Here is a 24,488-nt window from a genome sequence, read left to right as displayed (position 1 = left end):
TGGGAGTGATGCTTGTATGAGCGTGTCTGTATACTGTGTGCTTGCTCACATCATTGCTACCGTTATCGCCCACCGATATTAAATTAGGCATATATGTGGTAACAATGTGGGTGAGGATCTTCGGAACATAATTTAAATGGTCTGAAATATTGAATATTAATTGTGATGTAATTGTTTATGAACAGAATTAAAATATTGCTGTATGAAAAAAGTTTTAGTGATGTTACTTGCTTTCAGAATATTTAAATACTGAACTTCGTGTATAAGTATTTGTTTACACAATAGTCCATTACAAACAAAATACAATAATGAATAAAGAGATTATAACATACATTATTTGGAATGCATATACATGTATTATAATTTTTTAAATAAAATACATTATTTAAAAAGTTGTTAGATGTTTTAACAAAAAAAAAACCTAATGTTATTTTTTATTAGAAATATACGACTTATAAATAGATTAACTTAAAAAATTCTTCTGTTCTGAAATCTTTTATCTCATTTCTGTTTTTCTCATAGAAAAACTGTGTTTCCATAGTCTTTTGAACAGTCAGACTGCGATTTATTAATTTTTATTAAATATACAAGTGTAATATATGAAACAAAATAGCAAATGAATTAAAAGGGAAAGCTGAATAAGTATACACCAAACAAAATTTGTGTCTCAGGAAATAATTGTTTAATATATCTGCAGTGTTTTGTTGCAACATCTAAACCAAACTAGTTTCATCACCTTTCAGGATTTCCTAGCTCAATAACAGTACAGCACATGAAACAACAAGCAACCCATGCTCATTCTACGGTTATATACTTGAACATGTGCTACTTGTTAAACAGGCTGATTGTAAGATCTGCTTACTGCTATTATTTGCCTATTGTTGATACAATAATGGCTTCCCACTTAGCAGTATCAAACCTAATGCCTGATATATTTACTATTACCTGTCATCTTCATAGGTCTATTCTGCTTACACACATCATTGTGAGTGGTGGAACAAAATTAAACATTATTCAATCTTTGGCATTCCAGATCCAAACCAAACTCCAGCATACTCACTTGATGGATGTCTGATTTATCCCTCCTTGCATTCACTGGAATTTTGCCATGAGCAATGGATTTTTTTCAGGGATGAGTCTGTGTGGAGTTGACATAGATTATAGGAACAGCTAAATGAGTCATGGTAGAGTCAGGTAGGTGGCTCCACTAACTCTTTTTCAGAATAAAGCTGCTCTGTTGAAAAAACTTGCTACAGGAACTTGATCCAGCATAGGACTGTCTTCTATATAGAAACTTGTTTACAAGGTGGGATGTACTGGCATCCATAAAGCTGCCATGTGTATGGGAGCCCAGTTTTGACTTGATAGGGCAAAACAGAGGCTGGCTTCAATGGAACATGTTTGGAGGAGATGATGAACTCTTAAACCTAGGGGAAGCCGTCTTGGGTTCAAAAGTTCAATCTTCTTGCCTACTCTGTGCAATATAAGGTCTCACTCAGAGATGTTTTTCCTCTGGTTGGTGAAGGTCATTTTTGATGAACTCATTCAGAAAGGTTTTCATAATTCTTTGAAGTATAGCTTTAAATGGTGTTTTACTCTATGGGGGTTTTTTTTTTTAATTCAGTTTTACCAAAGATTGAACATAAATAATTGTTTTAATCTCTGGGATTTGATTTTAAACATAGAAATGTTACAATGTACAGTTTTAAATATGTTTTATTATAGCATTATTATACTCAAAATTTGAGTTTTTTTATATTAAATAAAATATACTTTTATTTCTGTAAAAACAAGAAATACTGTAAAAAAAAGAAAAAGTTAATAGTTCACTAAATTTAGGAATTTCATCTAAAAAGTAAATTTGAAACTTTCTTTAAAATTTAAATGATTAACATTAATAAATGACATTAAAATTGAGTGATAATAATGTGATCTATTTGCTTATTTTAAATTTAGATATTTCCATAAAATTTGTACTACAAATGCATCAGTCCTAGTGAAATTTTTTTCATATAAAAATATTGGTGCTACTGTTTTTCTATGTATTAAATATCGGTTTCAAAACCATTAAAACTTTATTTATGATAACCATCCAGCAATTTATCCACAGTGTGTTCAAAACCAGCAGCTTCAATTTTCATTTTATTATTGCTGTATGAAATATATGGAATTTTTTCACACTAAAATCTTTTTGCTTTTCAGTAATGTTCTCTCTGAATGTTTTGATCTTTGTCTATCTTTTTCAAAGACTTCTTCATATTTCTCTTTTAACATAGCAACATTTGGTAATTGTTTTACAGACCATCATTGTTTGGTTAACGCTTTCTTTTCAGAAGATTGAACATGTCTCATTGTGTTGTCTGTCATTACACCAACTTTGCTTTCGATCTCCATGGCCTTATCCCACATACAAATTTTATTCTCATGTTATCTGCCAGGTTTAATATCTAATTTTTTTGTTAATTTCTTCATCAACCATTTATTAAAATGGATCTAATGGTGTTGTAATTCAATTAGTCCTTTATGCTTGTCCAATAGCAATCAACATAAAATAAACACCATCACATCATAAACGCCAGTAGTATTTCACTGTTTATCCAATTTTGAAATTGAAATGTTTTGATACATTGAATATTCAATGTTTTGAAATTTTGAAATGTTATCACATCTAGTTTGTTTGTATGCTTTATGAGGGCATACAGTCCACTCTCTTGAATGATACATGTGGTTTTCAGTATGATAGAATTTTGAACTGTCTGTTACAGATACTGTTTTAAAATCAAACAAAGTTTTTTTTTTTCATTCTTTTTAAATATTTTTTGTTATGGCTTGCCATGGATTTTTATATTCAAGAAATGTAGCTTCATTGTGTCCTTTAAATGAAAATTCTTTTTCACCTTTTTCTTTCTGTATAATACATGTCTAATATTCAAATTTAATACAGTCTGATAATGAAAATGTTTGTTTTGACCCAGGTTGCATAAAGCATATGTTTGTTTCAATAATAAGGACAAATAATGCTTTATTTATATTTTTTAATAAAAATATTATTATTATTTGGACATATTCAAATAAAATTTTGAAACAAACTGTGCTTAAATATGAGCCAGGGAGGGACTTAAGCAATTATACAATTAAAAAAAAAAAAATGTTTGAGACTGCTGATACTGCTCAGTGTGAAGAGGTCATTTGAGTCACCACATGGACAATTTATCGTTAAAATTAAATCAGTTACCAGAGAGATGATAGCAGAATGGAATTTGTTAATTGATAGGTGTTATACTCTCATCAGAATGCATGTTGTCCTATGCATTTTATCTCTGTTATTGGGTTGGATGAAAAATCAAAGACTCCCTCTTGTGTTTCCATTCCCATTCATTCTTGTGTACCTTTTCTACTTCTCCTTCCATCATCCCTTCAATGTATACATCATTGCAGATTAATTCTGTCTTAGGTTACATTTTTTATATCCCACTTAACAATCTTCTTTCATCTGTTGTAAAAAAACAAACGGTAATGACATTTTTATTCTTATTTTTCAGGAACAGCTGGAAGTATTCTTACCTTTTATGATACAGTGCTCATTGAATCATCCTGATAATACAGGTGGTACTGGAGTTGCTCCCATTTATCATAGAGGTAAGGATGTATTTTCTGGTCCAAAACCATCCTGGTGGTTTAAGGATTTGCCCTTCCGATATCCTCTTCGAATTTCTGGGATGTGGAGAAATGTAAGTAGAATATGTGTAATTATTTAAATAGCTCAAATAAGTGTGGAGATTCTTTGCCAGTCCATTGTGATGATTTAACATTTGTCTCAATGTCTTAGCCCTAAACCTAGCTTTCATCTCCCATTATGATCCTTTGTGTGAATGTTTCATCGTCATTGGTTTTTTAAGAAGTTGCTGACAAATGTATAGTTGATGTTCTTTCTGCTGTTTGATCATCAAACGAGGAAAAAACTTTGCTGCAACTCAGTGCATGTTCAATTTTCAGTCAAAATGTCATGGCATGATCCAATTGAGATGCTAACCTCTTCTTCCAATTCTCTTGACAGTCATTCAGTGATTTGCAACTGCCAGATTGTTGATTTTATGAATGCGGGTGTCATCAGTTGAAGTTGAAGGCCTTCCTGGTTGAGGGTCATTCAATTGACGGATGACCAGTTTAAATTGTGAAAACCATTTGTAACATTGCATATGATTCAGACCATCATCTCTATAAGCTTGTTCTGTAAGTTGAAATGTTTCTGTGAAAGTTTTCCCCAGTTTCATGCAAAATTTTACATTGGATTGTTACACCTGAAAATCACACATTATAAAAATCATTACTAACACTTAAACACACTGCAATCAAATTACAATAACACGAAAAATAAACAAGATATCAACAATCCAAAAACTTGTGGTTACAGAGGAGGTTATGCAGAACACAAGTGCTTATCACTAAATGTCTCTGTTGGTGAATAATTAAAAATGTTCAGTTATTTTCTGAATAGACCTCATATGTGTTATGGGAGAAAGTGTTGATGCATAAAAAGAAGTATTTGAGTGAATTTAAATTGCAAAAGAGATAATTCAAATAGCATCTTATAAAAAAGTGTAATAAAAGAGTACATCAAACAGTAGAAAAAGTATTAGTTACAAAAAAGGAATATGAGAGCATCCAGAAAGTAAAGAAAGATTGATTGCAATAAATTTAAAACAATATTTAAATAATTATGTTGATTTAGTACTTACTGCAAAACTTTATTTTTCTGTATTATCTCCATTTTTTATCACAACGATTATATATATATATAGTTTTTCTATTACAGTATTACAGAAACCAATCACAAACCATCAGTAACAAGACTTCACCCTTTCAGTGACAGATTTTAGATATCACTATTTTCAACATGCTTGTTGTCTAAAAATTCTGCTGAGTAACATCAAGGCTGCTCCCATTTTGTTTTTCTGGTTTCAGATATAATCAGGAGACCATTTAGCCCAAATTTTGCGTATACAATTTTTCAACAATTTTATTTAGAAGACATGTTGAAATCAGAGGAAATGAAAATTATATAATCCATCATTTGTGAATTATCTATCCTAATGAATTTAATAACAGATGGTTTGCTTCACTTCTTAAATAATTGTTCTGTGTCATCCACAATTATGTTGTGAATATTTAGTCTTCTTTTAATAAATATGATTTGCTATTTTCTTACATTTCTTTCTTTCATAACCTTATCAGCCTGTACACTTACCTTATTCACCTACAAATATGTGCTGGGTAAAATTTTGTTGCATTTAAAACTGGATCACACTTCAAAATTCACTCTAGGCTGGTTTATCTGTTTTTTATACACTCTAATCACTTACAAAAATAGTAATAGATATTTGCAGTTATGGCCCTCTTTCTCTTTTTCTGTTTAGCTTTCAGAACCACCATAAGGTATTGCTTTAGAGGATGAATGAGGAAGTGTATGAGTGTACGTGAAGTGTCTGGTACATTCTCAGGTCGACCATTTCTGAGATATGTGGTTAATTGAAACCCAACCACCAAAGAACACCAATATCCATGATCTAGTATTCAAATCTGTATAAAAGTAGCTGTCTACTAGGATTTGAACCTAGACTCTTGTCTTCGAAATCAGCTGATTTGCCATGACGCGTTCTCCACTAGACCAACCCAAACAGTTATGGTTTGTTGGTTTGGGTTTTGTGTGACTCTTGTTCATAAATATTTAAAATGCATTAAAGTACTCATTATTGTAGTTTTTATCCAGATTACTGTTATAAATTTATTTACTATAAAATGTGTAAATAAAATAATTGTATATAATATAGTAGACCTTGTAAACTGGTTTGATCAGGACCGAGTAGTCTTTAAAACAAAAAAGTATGTTAAGTATATCTTCAATGTAATGAGGGCTTAAAAAAAATTGCCAAAACTATTACTCATTGCACATTGTTGATGTTTTTACTGTTTGGTGCTCTCCATTTGGAGTTATGTGTTACAATCAGTTTGTAATTAACTTTTCATGAATTATGATGTACTACATTGGTAGCATGTTTATCTTTTGTAATGTACAGTGGAAACTGTTTGATTTGGTCATCAGTTAATTGGAGCAACCATTTTTATGAAGTAAAAGGTCTCACTCTTCGTAAAATTGTTTAACTGTTTGCTATTGTCACAATGTTGTTGTATACTTTCAGTTAGAGTTATCTCTTACTGCTCGTGTTTTGAGATTACGTTGACAAATACCAATTTTCCCAAACACTCGTCTGTCAACCTGGAGTTGACATTCAATTGAACTGTTTGTATCCCTCGTGTCAAGTACTGGTTGATGAATTACTTGTATTAAATGTTTGCTGCTATCTATCGTGAATGAAACGAACTACTTCTATAGCATCTACAAGCAGTGCTATGAAAAGAATAATATTATATATGTGACAATGTCAACTTCAAAACAAACCAGTCTGAGAAAATGATGTCGATGAGTTTCATGACTGATGATGATGTTCTGCATTATTTGTGTGAAGAAAGTAATAGTGATGTTGAAAATGATTCTGATTTTGAAGTAGATATTAATAATGAAAGTGCTGGTTAGTTGTGAGTATAATGGTGAAAATAATACAGATACCAAACAAGGAAACGGTGATGCTGGACATGTTGCAAACTGACAGCTTGTTTTTTTACCATGGAGACATTGGCAAGAAAATGATTCTAATTTACCAAAATTCCCTTACAGAGCGATCAGTAGTTTTGTAGGGTGTGGCAATAATCCTGAAACTGCATTAGATTATTGGAAACTATTTTTTATGATTCATTTGTTGACGAAACTAATGATTATGCGAAAGTGAAAATTCAACATAGTACTTCCTTACAAAGTTGTTCTATTTGGGTATCTTGGACAGTTGTGACTGTTTGTGAAGTGAAAGCTTTTATGGGGGTCATTATCAGCGTGGGACTAAATTCAAAAACAAAAATCCAAGAGTATTTTAGGGATGAGTGATTAAATAAACATCCTTTTTTTCAAAGATGTGTTTTCATGGGACAGGTTTATGCAGATATTATGGAATCTACATCTTTCACCTCCTGTAGAGGCCTTCAGTGTAGGGGTTCAAAAGTAAAAAAAAATGTAGTACTAAATTTTGATATAAAATTTAGGAAGTATTATATATCAATTCAAAATCTAAGTGCAGATGGAAGCACTGTAGATTTCAAAGGGCATATTGTTTTCAAGTGCTATAATAAACTGAACTTTACAAAATGGAGTCTTTTTGTTTATGTGCTTTGTGACTACAAATGGTAAATTTGTGCTCTTGAGCCATACTTTGCATACTTTAGAGTATATCTTCACGAAAGGGGTTGACACCGAAGATTGCATCTTAAATGCTCTTGCTGAGGTGAAAAGCGCGACTATAAATATGTTTTGGCAATTTTTATAGACGTAGAGGCAGCATTTCCTTCCTTGTGTTGGAGTTCTGTCCTCTATGAGTTGGAAAACTGCAATGTTCCTGTAGTCCTACAGGCCTTAGTATGTGACTATTTGTCTAATCATACAGCTCTGATTAAAGATGCACATCTAGCTGTGGGAAAATTTGTCACCAGGGGAAGCCTGCAGGGTTCTGCTCTTGGTCCCCAGCTGTGGAACCTGGTATCTGATGGGATTCTAGGATTGACATTCCCAGAAGGGGTCATGGCTCAGGCTTTTGCCGATGACTTTCTCCTTTTTGTTCATAGTAATTCACGACCATAGACAAATTATCATAAAATTGAAACCCCCAAATTAAATATAAAGGCTGTGTAATCAGCTGAGTGAGAGTTCATAAGCACCTAGGTGATTTGTTTGATGAGAAGTTGCTATTTAGCATCCACATTAGGCAAGTAGTGGTGGAAGCCATCACAGTAAAGCACAAACTAAGGAGGACTGCTTGGAAGGACTATGGGTTGTCTGGCCGTCAGATGTACATGGTTTGTCGAGGTGTCTTCGAAAGCATGACCTCATATGCAGCGCCCGTTTGGGCACATAAGTTGGATATGAATAGAGCACTTGTTCAAAATTTAAGGAGTGCTCAGTGTAGAGCCTTAATTGTATACACTGGTGTTTTTAAACCAACCTTGTATGAGGCTACCACTGTACTGGGAAAGGCTCTCCCAATCGATTTGGTGGTGAAAGTTCGGGCAGCCATTTGGAGATTGCAAAGAGGCCAGGAGGCTGAGGTATTTGGGATGTGGTTTTGGGCCGAGCCAGTACCGAAATGGAATGGTGATCACAATGCATCAGATCTAAATTTCATTCAGTTGCCCATCTCCCACCTGTGGAAGAGGCGGCAGAGACTCGCGATGGAAGCATGGCAGCTGGAATGGGAGACCACGATTAAGGGAAGATCCCTGTACAAGTTTATGTGGGATCTGGGGGATGGTATGCTTCGAGTTTATTTTTAACGGCAACAGGTGCCCAGGTGCACACTTACCATGTTAAGTTGAACCAATATCTGTTTCGGTTCCGCCTGGCAACTGATGAGCTGTGCGTCTGCGGGGAGGTCCAGTCAAATGAACACCTGATGTTATATTGCTGTGCTCTTCGGGGGAGGGCCAGAGAGACTGGGCCACCCTGGAACTTAGATGTCAAGGGGAATTGGCTACTCACAAGTGGCGAGTGCCGCGTTGTTAGACTGTGTAGGAGTTTCTTGATGTGGTTGCTATGTTTAACCGACATCAGTAGTTTACTTAAGGGAAAGACTCCTACTGCACTGCTGTGGGAAGCTACCCTAGCGATATATGGCTGACCACCAATTAATGCTCCAAGCACTTTAATATGGTGGATAGGTACTTGCTGGCATTCAGTGACCTATGCATGGCAGCGAATTGCTGTCTAGACGAAGTAAATTTTAATTTATGGATGTCATATAGATTTTTAGTAGTTGACGGGGTGTGCCTACCCATTTTAGTAAATATATGACAAGTAAGCAGTTGGGACATGTAAGCCGGTGGTGTATGGCACCGTGCTTAGTCTGCTTCCGCTGTTAGGTAGGCTCTGGGACCTATTTAGGACTGGTCGTTTGTTTCGAGCTTAGTAGCATTTTGTGGAACAGACATTCGGTCTTATGCTTTAGGGCGACTGAATGGGGTGTTGGTGGGAGAAATGCCAAGCAAACCAATACTTTGGAGTCACTGCAACACAATCATTGATTAGGCCTGATCTGTTCACATCCAGAATAATCCTTCAGCTTGTGACTAAGTTTTTGCAGTTTACAAATTCAATTGGCTTTCATGTTTTTACTGACAGATTCTACACATGTTATGAACTGGCTGTTGAACTTAGAAAATTGAAAGTTCATCTAACCGGTACTGTTGTGGTGAATAGGAAGATATGTCTGTTCAATTAAAATCTGCTGCCACAAAGTCACTAAGATTACGTGACACTGTTTCTATGAGGCAGAAAGACATTTCATGCATGGCTTGGCGTGACAAACATATCATAGCCATGCTTTCCACCTACCATGACAGCTCTTTTGAAAATGCAATAAGATAAAGGAAAAGGGGAATACAAGAGATAGTCTGAAAGCCTACAGTCTTACAGTTATATGTAGTTATAACAAGAATATGGGAGCATTGGATGTTGCCAATCACTGCATCTCATCTTATACATTCTCTAGGAAAAGTCTCAAGTGGTGGAGGAGAATGTTTTTTTTTTAGCTTCTGGAAACATCCATAGTGAATGCCTGTCTTCTTTTTAAATTGAAAAAATCCAAATGTTGCTCATAAGACATTCAGAAAACAATTAGCAACACAGTGGTAGGTGATGTTCACAATACCCAGAACAGAAAACGAAGACGGCCATCGTTATCAGATCAAGAAAAAACATGCCTGAATGGAAAGCTACATCTTCTGTAACCAAATGCTCAAGGCAAGACTGACTGCAAGGTCCGCAGTGACTAAAGTGAAAGGAGGATGAAGGGAGACGATCCATTATTGCAAAACCTGCAAGAAAGAAATGGGGCTTCATCCTGGACTGTGCTTTGAGAAGTATCATACACTTCAAAATTACAGATAATGGTGTGTTAAATTATTGTTTTCAGTTATTTTAAGATGTCCACGAGTTATATTTACTTCCAATTATAGGTTAAACTTGTTAAAATTATTGTAGAAGGTAAAAACAAATTGATTCTGTGAAAGAGTGTATAAAATAGAAAAATGAATTACAAGATGTGGGTGACAGCAGTGGAAAAAAATTGAGCTGAAAGGGTTGATTAAAAATGATAACCAGTTTTATAGTTTTTTATGAGTTGTGTTATATGAGATGGAAGTGAACTTTTTTTTACTTGAGATTTAACATAGTCACTATCACATCAGTCAGTGTCTGGTTGTTATTAGACTCATTTATGCCAAGTTATGATAACTGTTGTATGTTTATCACTGTTTATACATAGTGATTCACGTAGTGTTACCAGTGCTTTCTGAACTCATTCTATTAGTGAAAATAATGAAGAAGGTTCATAAAATATGGGTTCGGAAACGCTCTGTTAGCGAGTTACGACTAGCAAAAAATTTGGCCCAGATTCCTGGGCAGAAAGTGAAATAAAACCATTAAAGGGTAAACTTGATGGTTTCTTATGGTTTTTGATATGACACAGTGAATAAAACAAGTTCCAGAACCACATCTCCAGTAGTTTTCATAATGTCCGACATAAAACATCCATTACAAGTATTAGTGATATAGTTTTTATCTAAATTTTTTACAGTAATAACCTTGTATTGTGCTTGTGTAGATGAGGTACTAAATTATATTATCAGGTAAATATATCATTTTATTGATTTTGAATTTCTCAATATTAAAAAAAGATATGTTGATTGTTGTTTGTTTTCCTAATAAATATTTATATTAAAGGCCTAAATTGGTGTATTAATCTATTATTTGCAGGAAATTATAAATAAAAGAACTTAATGTAAACAGCAAGAGAGATTGCTGATAACGAATACTAACTCCTGTAATAATTCAGATAACAACAATCATGTGTGGCCTATTCACTGGTAAACATGATTTTTGTCTCACGAGTACGAATAGGTATACTTAATGCAGTTTTTTATCCAATTTTCAAATATGTATTTGGATTTTCTCCATCACCCACAGTTTTATTTGTTATTTTAATTTTTTTAAATATTTTTAAATGTTTTTTCATCCATTTGTCCATTGTCATGTAAAACCTTTTTTTTTTGAGGTGGAGGAACCCCATTTACAGGCGCCGAAGTAGTGTCGGACTCGCTAACAGGTTCTGCAAGCTGTTACAGAAAATGCATATGTATTCCTTCGCACTACCGACTAAACCTCCACCCCTGGCTACCCCACCACCTGGTAAACCTCTAATAAAGCATTACTTCAGGAGGGAGGCAAGTGCCCACACACACATTTGGTCTCCCTAGAAAATATCATCTATACCAGACTACTACATGCACACACTGCACACCACAACTACCTAAAGAGAAAAACATTCAGAAAAAATATTAACACCTAACAGGTACTAAGAAATACCATACACATTTGTACATTCATACAATTAAGCCAGCACAAGACAAGCGCACCACAATCAAGAAGACATGGCCACAAGACATAACTTATCCACCAAAGTACACTCAAAAGTTAATTAAATTTCCACAATCTCATCCAGAGTACACAAAACACACACAAAACTGAACTACTTATCACTTACCCGCACAACCGTCATCCATAATCATTAAAAACGTGAGCAACACCCTTAGGTACCGAGAATGGAGTGTCCACGGCCTCAATGCACCAAAGCGACCCTCCTCATGCTCGACAGGGCCCCCAAGGCACTTAGCCGCAGACATGTCCAACCCGGCACCTTCCGATGCTTCTTTCCCTTGCAGGCCGCGCCAATGCTCGCCTTTTCCTATGATTTTTTTTTGTTTTACTAAGTTCTTCTAAAACGTTTTTATTATAATTTGCAATAATAGTCTACTGCTTCACGCCCTGAAGCATTATCTACTGAAAATCCTCAGGTCTGAACATGTCCACCCGGTCCAAGGCATCCAGCATGCACCTCCGTGTATTTTGGAACCTCGTACAACAAAAAAAGACATGGTACGGAGTTTCTTCCACATCGCAGGTCAGACAACGGTCTGAATGGTCAAGAGCGAACCTAAACAGATACGATCCACCACCCAGCCAGGAATTGTGTAAGACTATAATCAATTAATCCGTGAGTCCTACTGCACCAACTCCTTACATTCCTAATCAGACGGTAAGTCTGCTGACCTTTCTCTCTCGCACCCCACCGTTCTTGCCAAGTATTCATCAACTGTTGTAAATTGGCCACAATCAATCTCTTCTTTTCTAAAGAAGGAAGCATCCTTAATTCTCTACACTTCCTTCTGTAAGCAATTAGCAGGTCAATTAGCATAACACCAGGCAGGACCTCTGCAGCCTCTCTTGAGATCGTACGATAAGCTGCCTAATCTGGAGGCAGCATCTCGTAGGAGATGCTGCTTCCGGATTTCAGCAGCTTGTGGTACGATCTCAAGTATTCTCATATACCTCAGCAGCAAGTATTCTTTATACCTAAGCAAGTATTCTTTAATACCTAAGCAGCAAGTATTCTCATATACCTTTTATACCTCAGGACATCTGCCCAGATCTCTGCCCTATATAAGAGGGAAGAATTCACTACACTTGTTAATAACCTCCTCCTGAGTTCTCCAGGCCCTCTGATGTTCGGAAGTAAGATGGCAACCGCACGCATTGTCCTCTCTGTTCTCTCACAACTGTCTATAACACAGACTCTGTACCTCAATCAGGCAACAATCTAGATTCCAAGGTATTTAATGGCCATTCTGGAATGAACCCTCCTTTCCATTCCACCAGTAAACAGGTGGACGACCAACCATGTAACACCTTCGGGGAAGGAGACCATCACAAGCCCTCATCAATTCATCCACTAATAATTGAACATTTCCTTCTGCCACTGTAATCTCGGTAACCTTCCTCTAATCAAGAGCTTCCACGAATAACTGGGGGTCCATTCCCTTCACACTCCATCTGTGAGACAAGGGTCGCCCTATCACACGATGTCTACCATCGTCATAACGACAGCCTGGTGGTTGCTCCCAGTATAATCTTCCCACACCCGCCAGTCTTTAATTTTAGCTGCAAGGGTAGAGGTGGCAAAGGTAACGTCCACTATGGACCCGTATATGCTTCTCCGGTAAGTAAATTCATTCCCAGTGTTAAGACACACCAGGTCCAAAATTGCTGCCGCCTCAAGAAGCAGTCTACCCCGTGCATCAGTGTAGGCAGAGCCCCACAATGCAGACCATGCATTAAAATCACCCGCAACTACCCCCGCACTAAAATCACCCGCGTTCATTGCCCACAATTCCTACATGGCCAGGGATCCAGCAGAAACTCACTTGTGTGTTTCGATGGTTCAATTCCACGATTGCGTTATAAATTTCGATGACCAACGGATGTCTAGTAAAAATCTTCCAAAGCCTGGAGTGCACTAAACGAGTCGCTACAAATAAGGATATGACGATATTTTGGGTTAACGATATTTAAAACCTTATTGATGACGTACAGTTCTGCAGTAAATATACTTGTAACACTAGGCAGACCAAACATATAGATTCTGCTATTAACAATAAATGCGCATCCAACGGCATCATTCTGTTTCGATCCATCTGTGTATGCTATTGCGTCTGGGTTTATTCTGGAAAGGATATGGTGAAAACTTTGCTGAAAGACGATAGGTGATGTTGATTATTTCTTGAATATGGTGAGATCAAAAATAAAATTTATAAGGCTAATTCTCCACGATGGATACAAATAGGGATACGTTGGAATAGGAGGTATGTCTACGTTTAAAAGCTGTAGTAACCGCCGGATACGTACACCCATAGGTACAGTGGAACGTGAATGGTCCTCATATCTTTGTAAAATAGGATTCGCAATAACTGCGGTAAAAACCGGGTGAATCGGTTTGACCTTTAAGGCGGGTAAAGATGTTGAAAGTTGGTCACGTCTATCCCAAAGTGATGGTTCACCGCACTCAACAAGTATGCTAGTGACAGCGCTTGATCTAAAAGCTCCTGTAGCAAGACGGAGAGAAGCGTGATGTACAGCATCTAACATTTTATGCGCTGAAGAGTAGGCGATACAACCGTAATCTAAGCGGGAACGAACTAAAGAGTAATAAAATCGCATCATACATGACCTATCGGCTCCTCATTCGGTGCTGCATATCTAACATTTTGGAACATTTCGTTTTCAGTTCTTTGATGTGTCTGACCCATGTAAGATTGTCAAACATCAAACCTAAAAACTTGACAACAGGAGTGATAGAAATTTGCTCTCCATTGAGAAAAACTTGCGGAGTAGATGGGTCCCGCAATTTAGAAAAGAATACACATTTTGCTTTCTCAGGTGAAAATGTGAAGCCGGTCACCTTGGACCAAGCTTCAAGACGAGATATTGTGTCTCTCTGCTGTGGCTGTTGAACGGGACGTAATATATACGGCAAAATCATCAGCAAATAACGAACATGAATCAGTAATACTGTTGATGGCTATAGCGAACAAGGTGGCACTTAATACACTTCCTTAAGGGACTCCATTCTCTAAAGTGACACTACCCGATAGAGAATCTCCAACACGAACTCGGAAAATTCGGTCATTTAAGAAACCTCTGATAAAAGCCAAAATGTTGCCTTTTACTACCCAATTGAGAGTATTTAGGATACCACGCCGCCAGGCCGTGTTGAACGCCCTTGTGATATCAAAGAAGATAGCGATGAGGCGCTGGCGTAGCAGAAAAGTGTTCTGAATAGCAATTTCCAGTGGAACTGGTCTCATTACAAACTGCAAGTTAGGAAGTTAAGGTGCATCACTGTATCTTTTGATTTGGCGTAATCGCTTTAATGTTTGCTAATCAGAAATAACAGTCAGAAGAGTGATCTTTGGGTTCCCACCAAATCATAAGGATAGCAAATGGCATATGGCGTGTACCATTTTTCCATGCGGTGAGAGGCCTAAAACACGATACACAACAGATATGCGAGGCCTAGGCCCTTGTTTGGTCCCCGACTTTATACAAAAAATAAAGTTCATAACACGTCTTTTCTAATGGAGTAAGATTTCGCCTTTGGGACTTGAGTGTCACTTCACCACATATATAAGAAAAATTGTTGGGATGATTTAAACAAATTCTAGGCATTTTTTAACTACGACTAATCAAAAGAAATAAAGTTGTTAATATGTAATACACAACAAATCAGACACACAAAGCACTCACAATAACTTGTTTACTGGTTCACTACTATCTCACATCGTTCGGATGAATGTTTGTACATCTCTTTACACGTCTTAACCTGCACAACAGTAGCAACGCTACTCTTTAAAACAGTACCAAAGCTCGTTTGGTTTCATCATATTTACAATAGGAGGTTTTACATTTGAGTGGATGAACCCACACAGTGTGGACGTGTACTTCGTTTGCTCCGCGATTTTATCATTTTTGTTTGGTTTTTTTGGTGACTTTTATGGAAGGACGATCGGGATTGATCGGTGGAATTTTTACGGAAGTGTCTTGTGAATTTTTTGATTGTCGATTAACGGGCTTACTTTTTCTGCCTTTTACGAGATCGGCTTTATTGCCTCTGACAATAGAGGCTATTTTCGTTATTTACATTTAGGACTGAAGTTTTGTTGTCTATCAATAACATTATCTTTTTATTATTTAATGGACAATACTTAATAATATTATGTTGTCTTATCTCGTAAAATAATATTAAATAGAATATTGTTTCTCAGTACTGATAATGTTATAGTATACACTGGCGCTATCGGTTTAAGCGATAGCTTGGTTAGTAACTTGAGTACACAAGCTACACTATTGATATTTAATTTATTGTTTTATTTTTGTTTATCTTACCAGCTCCTCCATAATAATGGAAAGAAAGCCGGCAGAAGAACTGGAGGTCGCCCCTGAGCCTACGACGTCGAGACAGGAGGCAATGGAGGATCTGCCCATCCCGGTTGCCACAGACGCTGCCACATCTGACTAGCTGGTGGAGGGCTTGCTCCTCAAAGCGACGGTGGAGGGCAGGAAGGGAGCCAAACGGCTGAAACTGAGGCAGTCCTCCACCCGAGGAGAAGGACATACCTCTTGACATGGAGATGATCGTTCGACGGTTTGAAAAGCTAGCCAAGAACTCAGAAAAAACATGAATAAAAATGTTAAAAGAAGTATAAAAGAAATTGATATGGAGTTCACCGCTGCTGTGAAAGACTTACGGAGACTGGTTCGTACTTCAGCCGGAGCTACTAAGAAGAAATGGTCGAGGCGACTACCCAGACATTCGTTGATAATGGGTGCCCTATAGTTGATGGACTTGATAATGGAGTGTCCTCCCACCAACTTGTGGATTTCATAAGAAAGGGTTGGCCGAAAAAGCCTTTCGCAATATAGCGGTTGGCATTCCGTACAGAAGAAATGGTGCGTTAGGTATAATGGCCATTGTGGACCTCCATGAAGCGACTGAAAACGACTGTTTGGACAGTTTGGCGTCGAGGCACCCCCGGGTGTCCTGGCTCTTAAACGAACCTGGGCTTAGGGCTGGTAATGTCCTGACTACAACTTTGGAGATTAGAATTATTGGTGGGTCTCCTGATGACGCGATGCCGGTGAAGAACAACTTCCATATAGTTTTTGTAGACTCCGATAGTGGTGGCGACTTGGCGCAAGAACTAGTTGCGCTGTCGATAAAGTAAGAACAAACAAAGGTGGATATCTGGGATCGATACAGGCCGAGGTGTACGGGCAGAACACTGCAGTATACGTTAGGAAAATATTGGAATGGGAAGGGAGGAAATTTGGGCAGACATATCATCTGCTCGCGGCTGCTGGCAGACTCCCACAGGCCTGGAAAAGTTATGACCTTGCCGACCAACTGCACAAGACAGACAGTTGTGATTAAGGCGGTCCGACTACAACATATGCAGACTTGCTGAGATCCATTAAAACAGATGTAGCAGTACCCATTACGTCTGAGATATTATCGATACGTAAAGCTGGTAGCAGCATGGAGTTTAGAGTTAAGGAAGACAGAACTGCGGCGGGTGAGTTTAAGAGGGTGGTCTCCACTGCTCTCAAAGAGGGAATCGTCTCAATAAAAACTAGGATGACTACAATGCGGATACATGATTTGAAGCAAGACGCCACCTCTGAAGATGTACTTTGGGGACTGGGGCAGATTGTTGAGCCAGTTTATTTAGATGGAATACGACTGTCATTCAAAGACGGCTTTGGGGAAACTCGGATTGCCACATGGCGACTCCCTGCGGTTGTGGCTGCGGATATCACCCGGAAAGGAAGGGTGAAGATTGGACTGGTGTCCTGTCAGGCTGACGTTGTTAAGGAGCCTTTGAAGTGTTATCGTTGTTTTGAACTCGGGCATGTTGCGAGGAACTACCATGGAGAAAGCAGAGGAAATACCTGCTGTAATTGTGATGAAGAGGAGCACCATGCTGTTGAGTGTGTAAAAAATTCTGCTGCTAGGGACGCATGTAGTCAACCTTCTTTTACCAATCGTGTTACTGCATGCGTTTTTGCAATTGTGTGAAACACGCTCTTCGAACGAAGTGGCGAGGTACTCTACTGCTACAGTGGATAATAAACTCCCATACATTAAAAACACTGTGTTCCCATGGAACTCGCCAGTTAGAAAACTCCGTCGAGAGGAAGTAGTCCTTTGTCGATTGCTGTTAGGCCATACTAGTCACACACGGATGTCTAACGTCAAAAGTGGATGCACTAACATGCGTACGATGCAACTGCCGCTTGACTGTGCGCCACATCCTTGTGGATTGCATTTCTTATGCGGCATTGCGTCGTAAATTTAAATTGCCCAGGAACATTCGTAAAATCCTGGGCAATGGTAAAGTAATCTTGGACCGGGTGTTTCTATTTCTTAGAACTATTAATATGTTACACGCTTTTTAGTGTTATGTTTTTTTTTTGTTTTTTTACTGTTGTTTGATTTAAAATTTTTATTTTCTTTTGTTACTCGAAAAAGGAGCGTTTTACACTTCTCTCGGAGTTCGTTATATTTATTTCAATTTTTACATAGTTGATTTTATGTAGTTTTAAGTTTTTATCTGTGATAGTAGTTTAATTTATTTTTTAGTGATATTAGTTTAAGTTTTTTAGTGATATTTTATGTTAATAGTTGTTAAGTTTTAGCTTTTTAATATTTTAGTTTTTTATCTGAATTTTCTAGTCTTTCCCTTATCCGGGTAGGGACTTTTTACACCCCTCTTGGATTTTTTTAAAACTTTATTTTTGTTAAATTTTACATTTTCAGTTTTAAACTTTTTTTTAAATTTTACTTACGGCTGCGATTAGTTTTATGTGTTTCAAAAAATACATTTTCAGCTGTGGCATTAGTTGTAAGTTTTTAATGTGTTTAGCTTTTAAGGCGGTATTTTTTTTTTTACTATTTGTTTTCTTTTAAAACATTTTATTCCGGGCGATGATAACGCCAAAGCATTTTTCGCCCATCAAAAACACAAAAAAAAAGTTCCACACTGCGAAGAATTTCCCATACCAAAGCCTCAGAACATTTTTTTTTTGTTTGCTTGGCATTTTTCTTGCCACCATCGCATTTCGTCGCCCTAAAGCATAAGACCGAATCTTTGTACCACAAACGGCAACTGAGTCTCGAACAGTATAGCGACCAGAATTCTAACTAGCACCTAGAGCTTATCTAACAGCATGAGCCGACTAAGCACGGTTCCATACACCACCGGCTTACGTGTCCCAACCGCTCACTTGTCATATATTTGCTAAAATGGATAGGCGCACCCCGTCAATTACTAAAAATATATATGATACCCTAAATTAAAATTTATTTTTGCTAGACAGCAGTTCGCTACCACGGCAAGGTCGCTGAATTCCAGCAAGTACCTGTCCACCATATTAAAGCGCTTGTAGCCTTATGTGGCTAGTGGTCAGCCATATATATATCTAGGTTAGCTATCCACAGCAGTGCGGTAGGGCCCTTTCTCTTTAGTAAACTACTGATGTCGGTTGAATAAAGCAACCGCATCAAGGAACTCCCACACGGTCCAGCACTGCAGCTTTCGCCACAATAACTCGCCGCTTGTGAGTGGCCAATTATCCCCTTTACCTCTAAGTTCCAGGTTAGCTCGTTCACTGCCCCCCCCCCACAAGAACAGAGCAGTCAAACATCAGGTGTTCATTTGACTAGACCTCCACGCAGACGCATTGCTCATCAGCTGCCAGGCGGGACCGAAACAGACATTAGTTCAAATTAGCATGGTTGGTGAGCACCCGTTGCCCTTAAAAACTAGCTCGAGGCATATCATACCCCCAATCCTGAATAAACTTATACACGGATATTCCCTTAGTCGCGGTGTTCCATTCCAGCTGCCATGCTTCCATCGCGAGGCTCTGCAACCTCTTCCGCAGGCGGGAGATGGGCAACTGAAAGAAATTTAGATCCGGTGCATTGTGATCGTTCCGCTCCGGTACTGGCCCGAATCGAAACGGCATTCCAAATACCTCGCCCTCCCGGCCTCTTCGCAATCTCCACATGGCCGCCCAAACTTGCAACACTAAATCGATTGGGAGAACCTTTCCTAATACGGTGGTAGCCTCGTAGGAGGTTGTTTTAAAAAACACCAGTGCATACAATTAAGGCTCTGTGCTGGGCATTCCTTAAATTCTGAACAATTGCTCTATTCATATCCAACCTATGGGCCGAAACGGGCGCCGCGTATGAGGTCATGTTTCGAAGACACCTCGGTACACCATGTACATTTGACGGCCCGACAACCCAAAGTCTTTCCGAACAACCCTTCTAAGTTTGTGCATCACTGAGACGGCGTCTGCCGCTACTTGTCTTATGTGGTTGATAAACAGCAACTTTTCATCAAACAAAACACCTATGTATTTATGAACTCCCACTCTTTATGTTTAATATGGCTTTATGTTTAAGCCTTTATGTTTAATATGGGGGTTACAATTTTATGATAATTTGTGTGTACTCTTGAGAAGCATAAACTTCGTCTTGGGCACAGATATCTTTAAATTTTGTATGTCCATCCGTCCGTCTGCGGTTGACAATTCCGCCTGCGCTCGGTCTTCTAGCTGTGGTCGTGAATTACCACGAACTAAAAGGAGACGGTCTTCGGCGAAAACCTGGGCCGTGACCCCTTCTAGAAATATTAATCCCAGAAATCCTTCGAATGCCAGGTTCCACAGCAGGGGACCGAGAACGGAGCCCCGCGGGCTTCCCTTGGTAACAAATTTTTTTAAAAACTAGGTGCACATCCTTAAACAGAGCCGTATGGTTAGACAAATAGTCACGTACCACGGCCTGCAGGGCTACGGGAATATTGCGGCGTTCCAACTCATAGAGGACAGAACTCCAACACAAGGAAGGAAATGCTGCCTCTGTGTCAATAAAAATTGCCGAAACATATTTACAAGTCGGCGCTTTCCACCTCGAGAAGAGCATTTAAGATGCAATCCTCGGTGCCAACTCCTTTCGTAAAGCTGTACTGGCCTCGATTTAGAAAACAGTTTACCTCAATGCTTTCCCAGAGCCGTTCCACAACCAGCCTTTCAAGCAACTTGCCGATTACCGGAAAGAGGCTGATAGGTGCCGACTTCATCAGGGTCCTTTCCTCGTTTTAAGAGCACCCTCACCAACGCCATTTTCCAATAAGTCGGGAAGCAGCTAAGCGGCTCTCTTATGACAGGCAGCAGATGGTAGAATATAACCGGATCAACTTGGTCAGTTCCCGGCGCCCTTTTCCGTGCCATTCGAGAAACGTTTCGGTCTATATCTACGGGATCCACAGCCCATATGCCAGGGAAAGGCATAGTCCCCACCCTAACGCCGACTTCTGCTTTATTCTCTGGAGCATCTTGAAACAGGGTATCCAGGAACGCCTGGTAAGTCGCCTTGTTAAAGTGTGGTCACAACCACCAACCCCGCATCGAACACTGGAAAGCACGTGCAATGGCTTTGGCCGGTAACATGATTTTGTGAACTGCCAGGGGGTGCTCTGCAACTCACACATGGAGTTTTGCCATAATTTGAGTCTGGCTTCCTTGATGGCATGAACATACTCATTACGGGCGCGCCGGTAGATCCGCAAATCCTCAGCGCACAATACATCAACGATAATCCCTTTTATGGGGCGACGCTGATATCTTCTCCTAGCGGGCCTAACCTTGCGTGCAGCATGCTAAGGTCAGAGGACTACCACTTTTTCCTGGGTTTCCTCCTGCATTTAACAGACGGCTTCTCGGAAGCAGCGGTCATGAGACGGCTCCAGGCACTTTCCGATCAGCAGACTAGCCACTACCTAAGGGTCCGACTATTGGCCGAGGCCGCTGTAGGACTCTATCGCAGCCAGTCTTGATGGCCTGGCTGAATTGTTCAGCCATCAATTCCACTTCCTCCCTGTGTTCCCTGTGCCATTCCAACCTGTGTAAGGCAGCTGCGCACTCATTCCGCAGACTGTCCTGATTCAGGCCCTTTAGGTTATAGTGACCTGAATCTGGAGCTCTTAGACTAAATGATCTCATAGTTTATAAGCCTATGATTGCCCACACTGGCTTCAGGCCAGACTTCATAGCAAGTTGCCCGTCACCAATGTGATGTCAATGTAACTTTCCCCCAGTTCGAAAGAGAAAGTTGGTGTTTTTCTGCATTGTTAATCAAGTAGAGGTTCTTGGTTCCAACACACTGTTCGAGACCAACACCTCTGGGGTCAGTGAATGGTGAACCCCAGGTGGGAGACTTGGCATTATTGTCCAGAGCAACCAGCACTCTGATGCCTGGGAGACTGTCCAGAATCCATCCCAACTTCGCCAGCAAGTCATTGATACTCCATTCAAGCTGGAAGTATCCCGACACTAGTATGACATCAAGCGTACCCCTTGTGATTCGCACAACAGTGAATTGCTCATCAGACCAATGAGGCATCCAGAAGACACTAAATGAGTCTGAGCTAACCACAATCATGGAGAGTGGCTGTCCCCAATGAGAATGAATAACGTCCACCTTGCAGAACCCAACCACCCTATCCCCGACCGTGTAAGCCTGTAGAACATGTGACATTAGATGAAGAGCGCTCATAGTCTGATGGACGTGAGGAAGAAAAACAGAAGAAGGAGGAAACAGAAGAATAGGTTCTTGTGATACAGCTTTTGAACAAAGCAGTTTTCATCTTAGCCTTATTTACTGACTCAAGAAAATCTTAACGACTTCATACAAGATTTAAAGTTATCTAAAAAAAAAGTCTGAAATGCTTGTTCCCGGCTAAAAGAATGGAATCTTCAAAAGAATACAAAGATATGTACTTATCATAATTGTCATTCTGAATTTAAAGATATTTTTCTGAAGAAAATGGCTTGCTGTTTTGTAATGACATTTCTTCTCTTACGGAGACACTTTGTAATGAACATTACTTAACAAAATGGCGCCTGTTCATTGGTTCCTCTAAAGTTAGTTTAAAAGCTGTGCTTCTGCATAATGGTAATAAATTCCCATCAGTACCTGTGGCTCACTCTGCTAGTATGATAGGGGAATGTATGAAAACTTTAAATTTATATTGGAAAAGCTTCAATTTGCAGTTTATGAATGGAATATTTGTTGTGATTTGAAGGTAATTGCACTTATTCTTGGTCTGCAGCTTCACAAAGTACTGTTGGTTTTTTGTGTGAAAGGATTGTAGGAACAGAAAAAACCATTTCATTAGAAAAAAATGACCTAAACGGGAATCACTCATTCCTGAACAGAAATACGTGAAACATGAATATTTTGTAATCCTAAAAATATATATCTACGTCCATTACATATCAAATTAGGATTAATGAAGAATTTTGTCAAGACCATGAACAATACTCCTGGTTTCTTGTACTTAAAACAGAAGTATCCTAAAATTAGTGATGCAAAAATTAAAGAAGGAATATTTGTGGGTCCACAAATATGATCACTGGAATCCACTGGAGAAAGCAGCTTGGCAAGCATTTAAAAATGTTACTCAGAATTTTTTTGGAAAATCGAAAGGCAGAAAATTACCTTGATACTGTTAAGGATATTATAACATTTTATAAAAATTTATGTTGTTACATGTAATATGTAAAAGTACACTTCCTGTACTTGCACCTAGATTTCTTCCCAGAAAATCTTGGCACAGTGAGCGATGAGAACAGGGAACACTTTTCATCAGGAGATTTCAGCTATGGAAAAGAGGTATCAAGGCAAATGGAATCCTAATATGCTGGGCGATTATTGTTGAACCATCAAGAGGGATGCTCCACAGGCAAAATGTAGCAGAAAATCGTTATTTCTTACTTTCTAGGCGAGTCAAATATTTGATTGTTGTGAAGTTAAGAATGGAGAAAGTATTAAAATGTTGGAAATTATAAAAGTCTGTCTCTCAGAAACCTTGCATGATGGGGAAAACCGATATCGTATTTGAATTCAGGAGAAAAAATACTATCAAAATCACATATTTTTTCCTGAGAAAAAAATTCTCTTTTGTTCCCCAGTGTATTAGTTTTTCTCATGATAGAATATGTGAAAACAGTAATAACCAATAGAAACACTAATTTTAGTTATTGTATTTTGTGCAGAAAGACTTCAAATTTTCTACATGAAGATTATATGATTTAGTGATTTAGTTTTTTGTTTTCTAGAAGTTTGCTGTTCTCAAGAGCCTAGTCTGCCGGTGTTATACGTACTATAACTGTGAGTATATGCTGAGAGTGTGTGCTGAGTTGGCTGAATTACCACGTGAAAAACTATTTTATGAAAACCATAGTGATGAAAATATGTTAAGTATGTTCACTGAAGAAAGATTTTTAATCAAGTTTTGGAATGAAAATATGGTACGTTTTTGCCATTTAATACACTTGTATGGATATGCTCATATGATTAGCATGAATATGATGAAATACTTTTTTATGTTCTGTTATAATAATTTTTTTATGAGTTTCTTTGAAGTTAATTTTAAAAAAACTTTTACTTAAAATTTAAGTAAGTAAAAAACAAGATTATCATGTAAAAAAAAGTTTTTCATAAATTCTGTAACTAGTTTGATATTTTAAACTGTCACCATCAGTATATGTTTAGGAAACAGGGTCAATCCATTTCAAATGATGCAAGGGTGGTGGTTGCTTGACCAATTCAAAAAAAAATTGAAGCTTACCCACTTGTTTCCTATATGTCTCAGAATCTTAAAACTAATTTTTTATTTAAGCAGTTTAGGTAAGTAACTGTAATGAACTATGGATCTCATGGGCATTAGTAATTCACCACGCTTAATTGGCTTGACAACTAAACAGGAAATAAGTCTGATTAAGCCTTTTTACAAGAGTAGAGTTACATTTTTTTTAGATTTATAAATTGTATGACTATTTTTAGTGTCCATTTTTATTTTCT

At 38.1% G+C, this 24,488-nt stretch overlaps 1 protein-coding gene across 1 annotated transcript in view; it reads left to right on the top strand.

Moving 5' to 3' along the window:
- The window catches only part of ova (ovaries absent), a 63,599-nt gene that overhangs the window by 6,788 nt on the left and 32,323 nt on the right, over positions 1–24,488 (top strand). Inside the window, exons 3-4 of the mRNA XM_075362444.1 lie at positions 3,543–3,731; positions 23,744–23,935. Coding sequence (XP_075218559.1) covers positions 3,543–3,731; positions 23,744–23,935 — 381 coding nt within the window. The remainder of the gene's footprint in view (positions 1–3,542; positions 3,732–23,743; positions 23,936–24,488) is intronic.

This window comes from Lycorma delicatula, chromosome 4 (genome assembly GCF_047948215.1).
Source record: "Lycorma delicatula isolate Av1 chromosome 4, ASM4794821v1, whole genome shotgun sequence".
NCBI classification, from domain to species: domain Eukaryota; kingdom Metazoa; phylum Arthropoda; class Insecta; order Hemiptera; family Fulgoridae; genus Lycorma; species Lycorma delicatula.
Note: the sequence above shows the minus strand (reverse complement) of the source record. Positions and strands in the feature narration are given on the sequence as shown.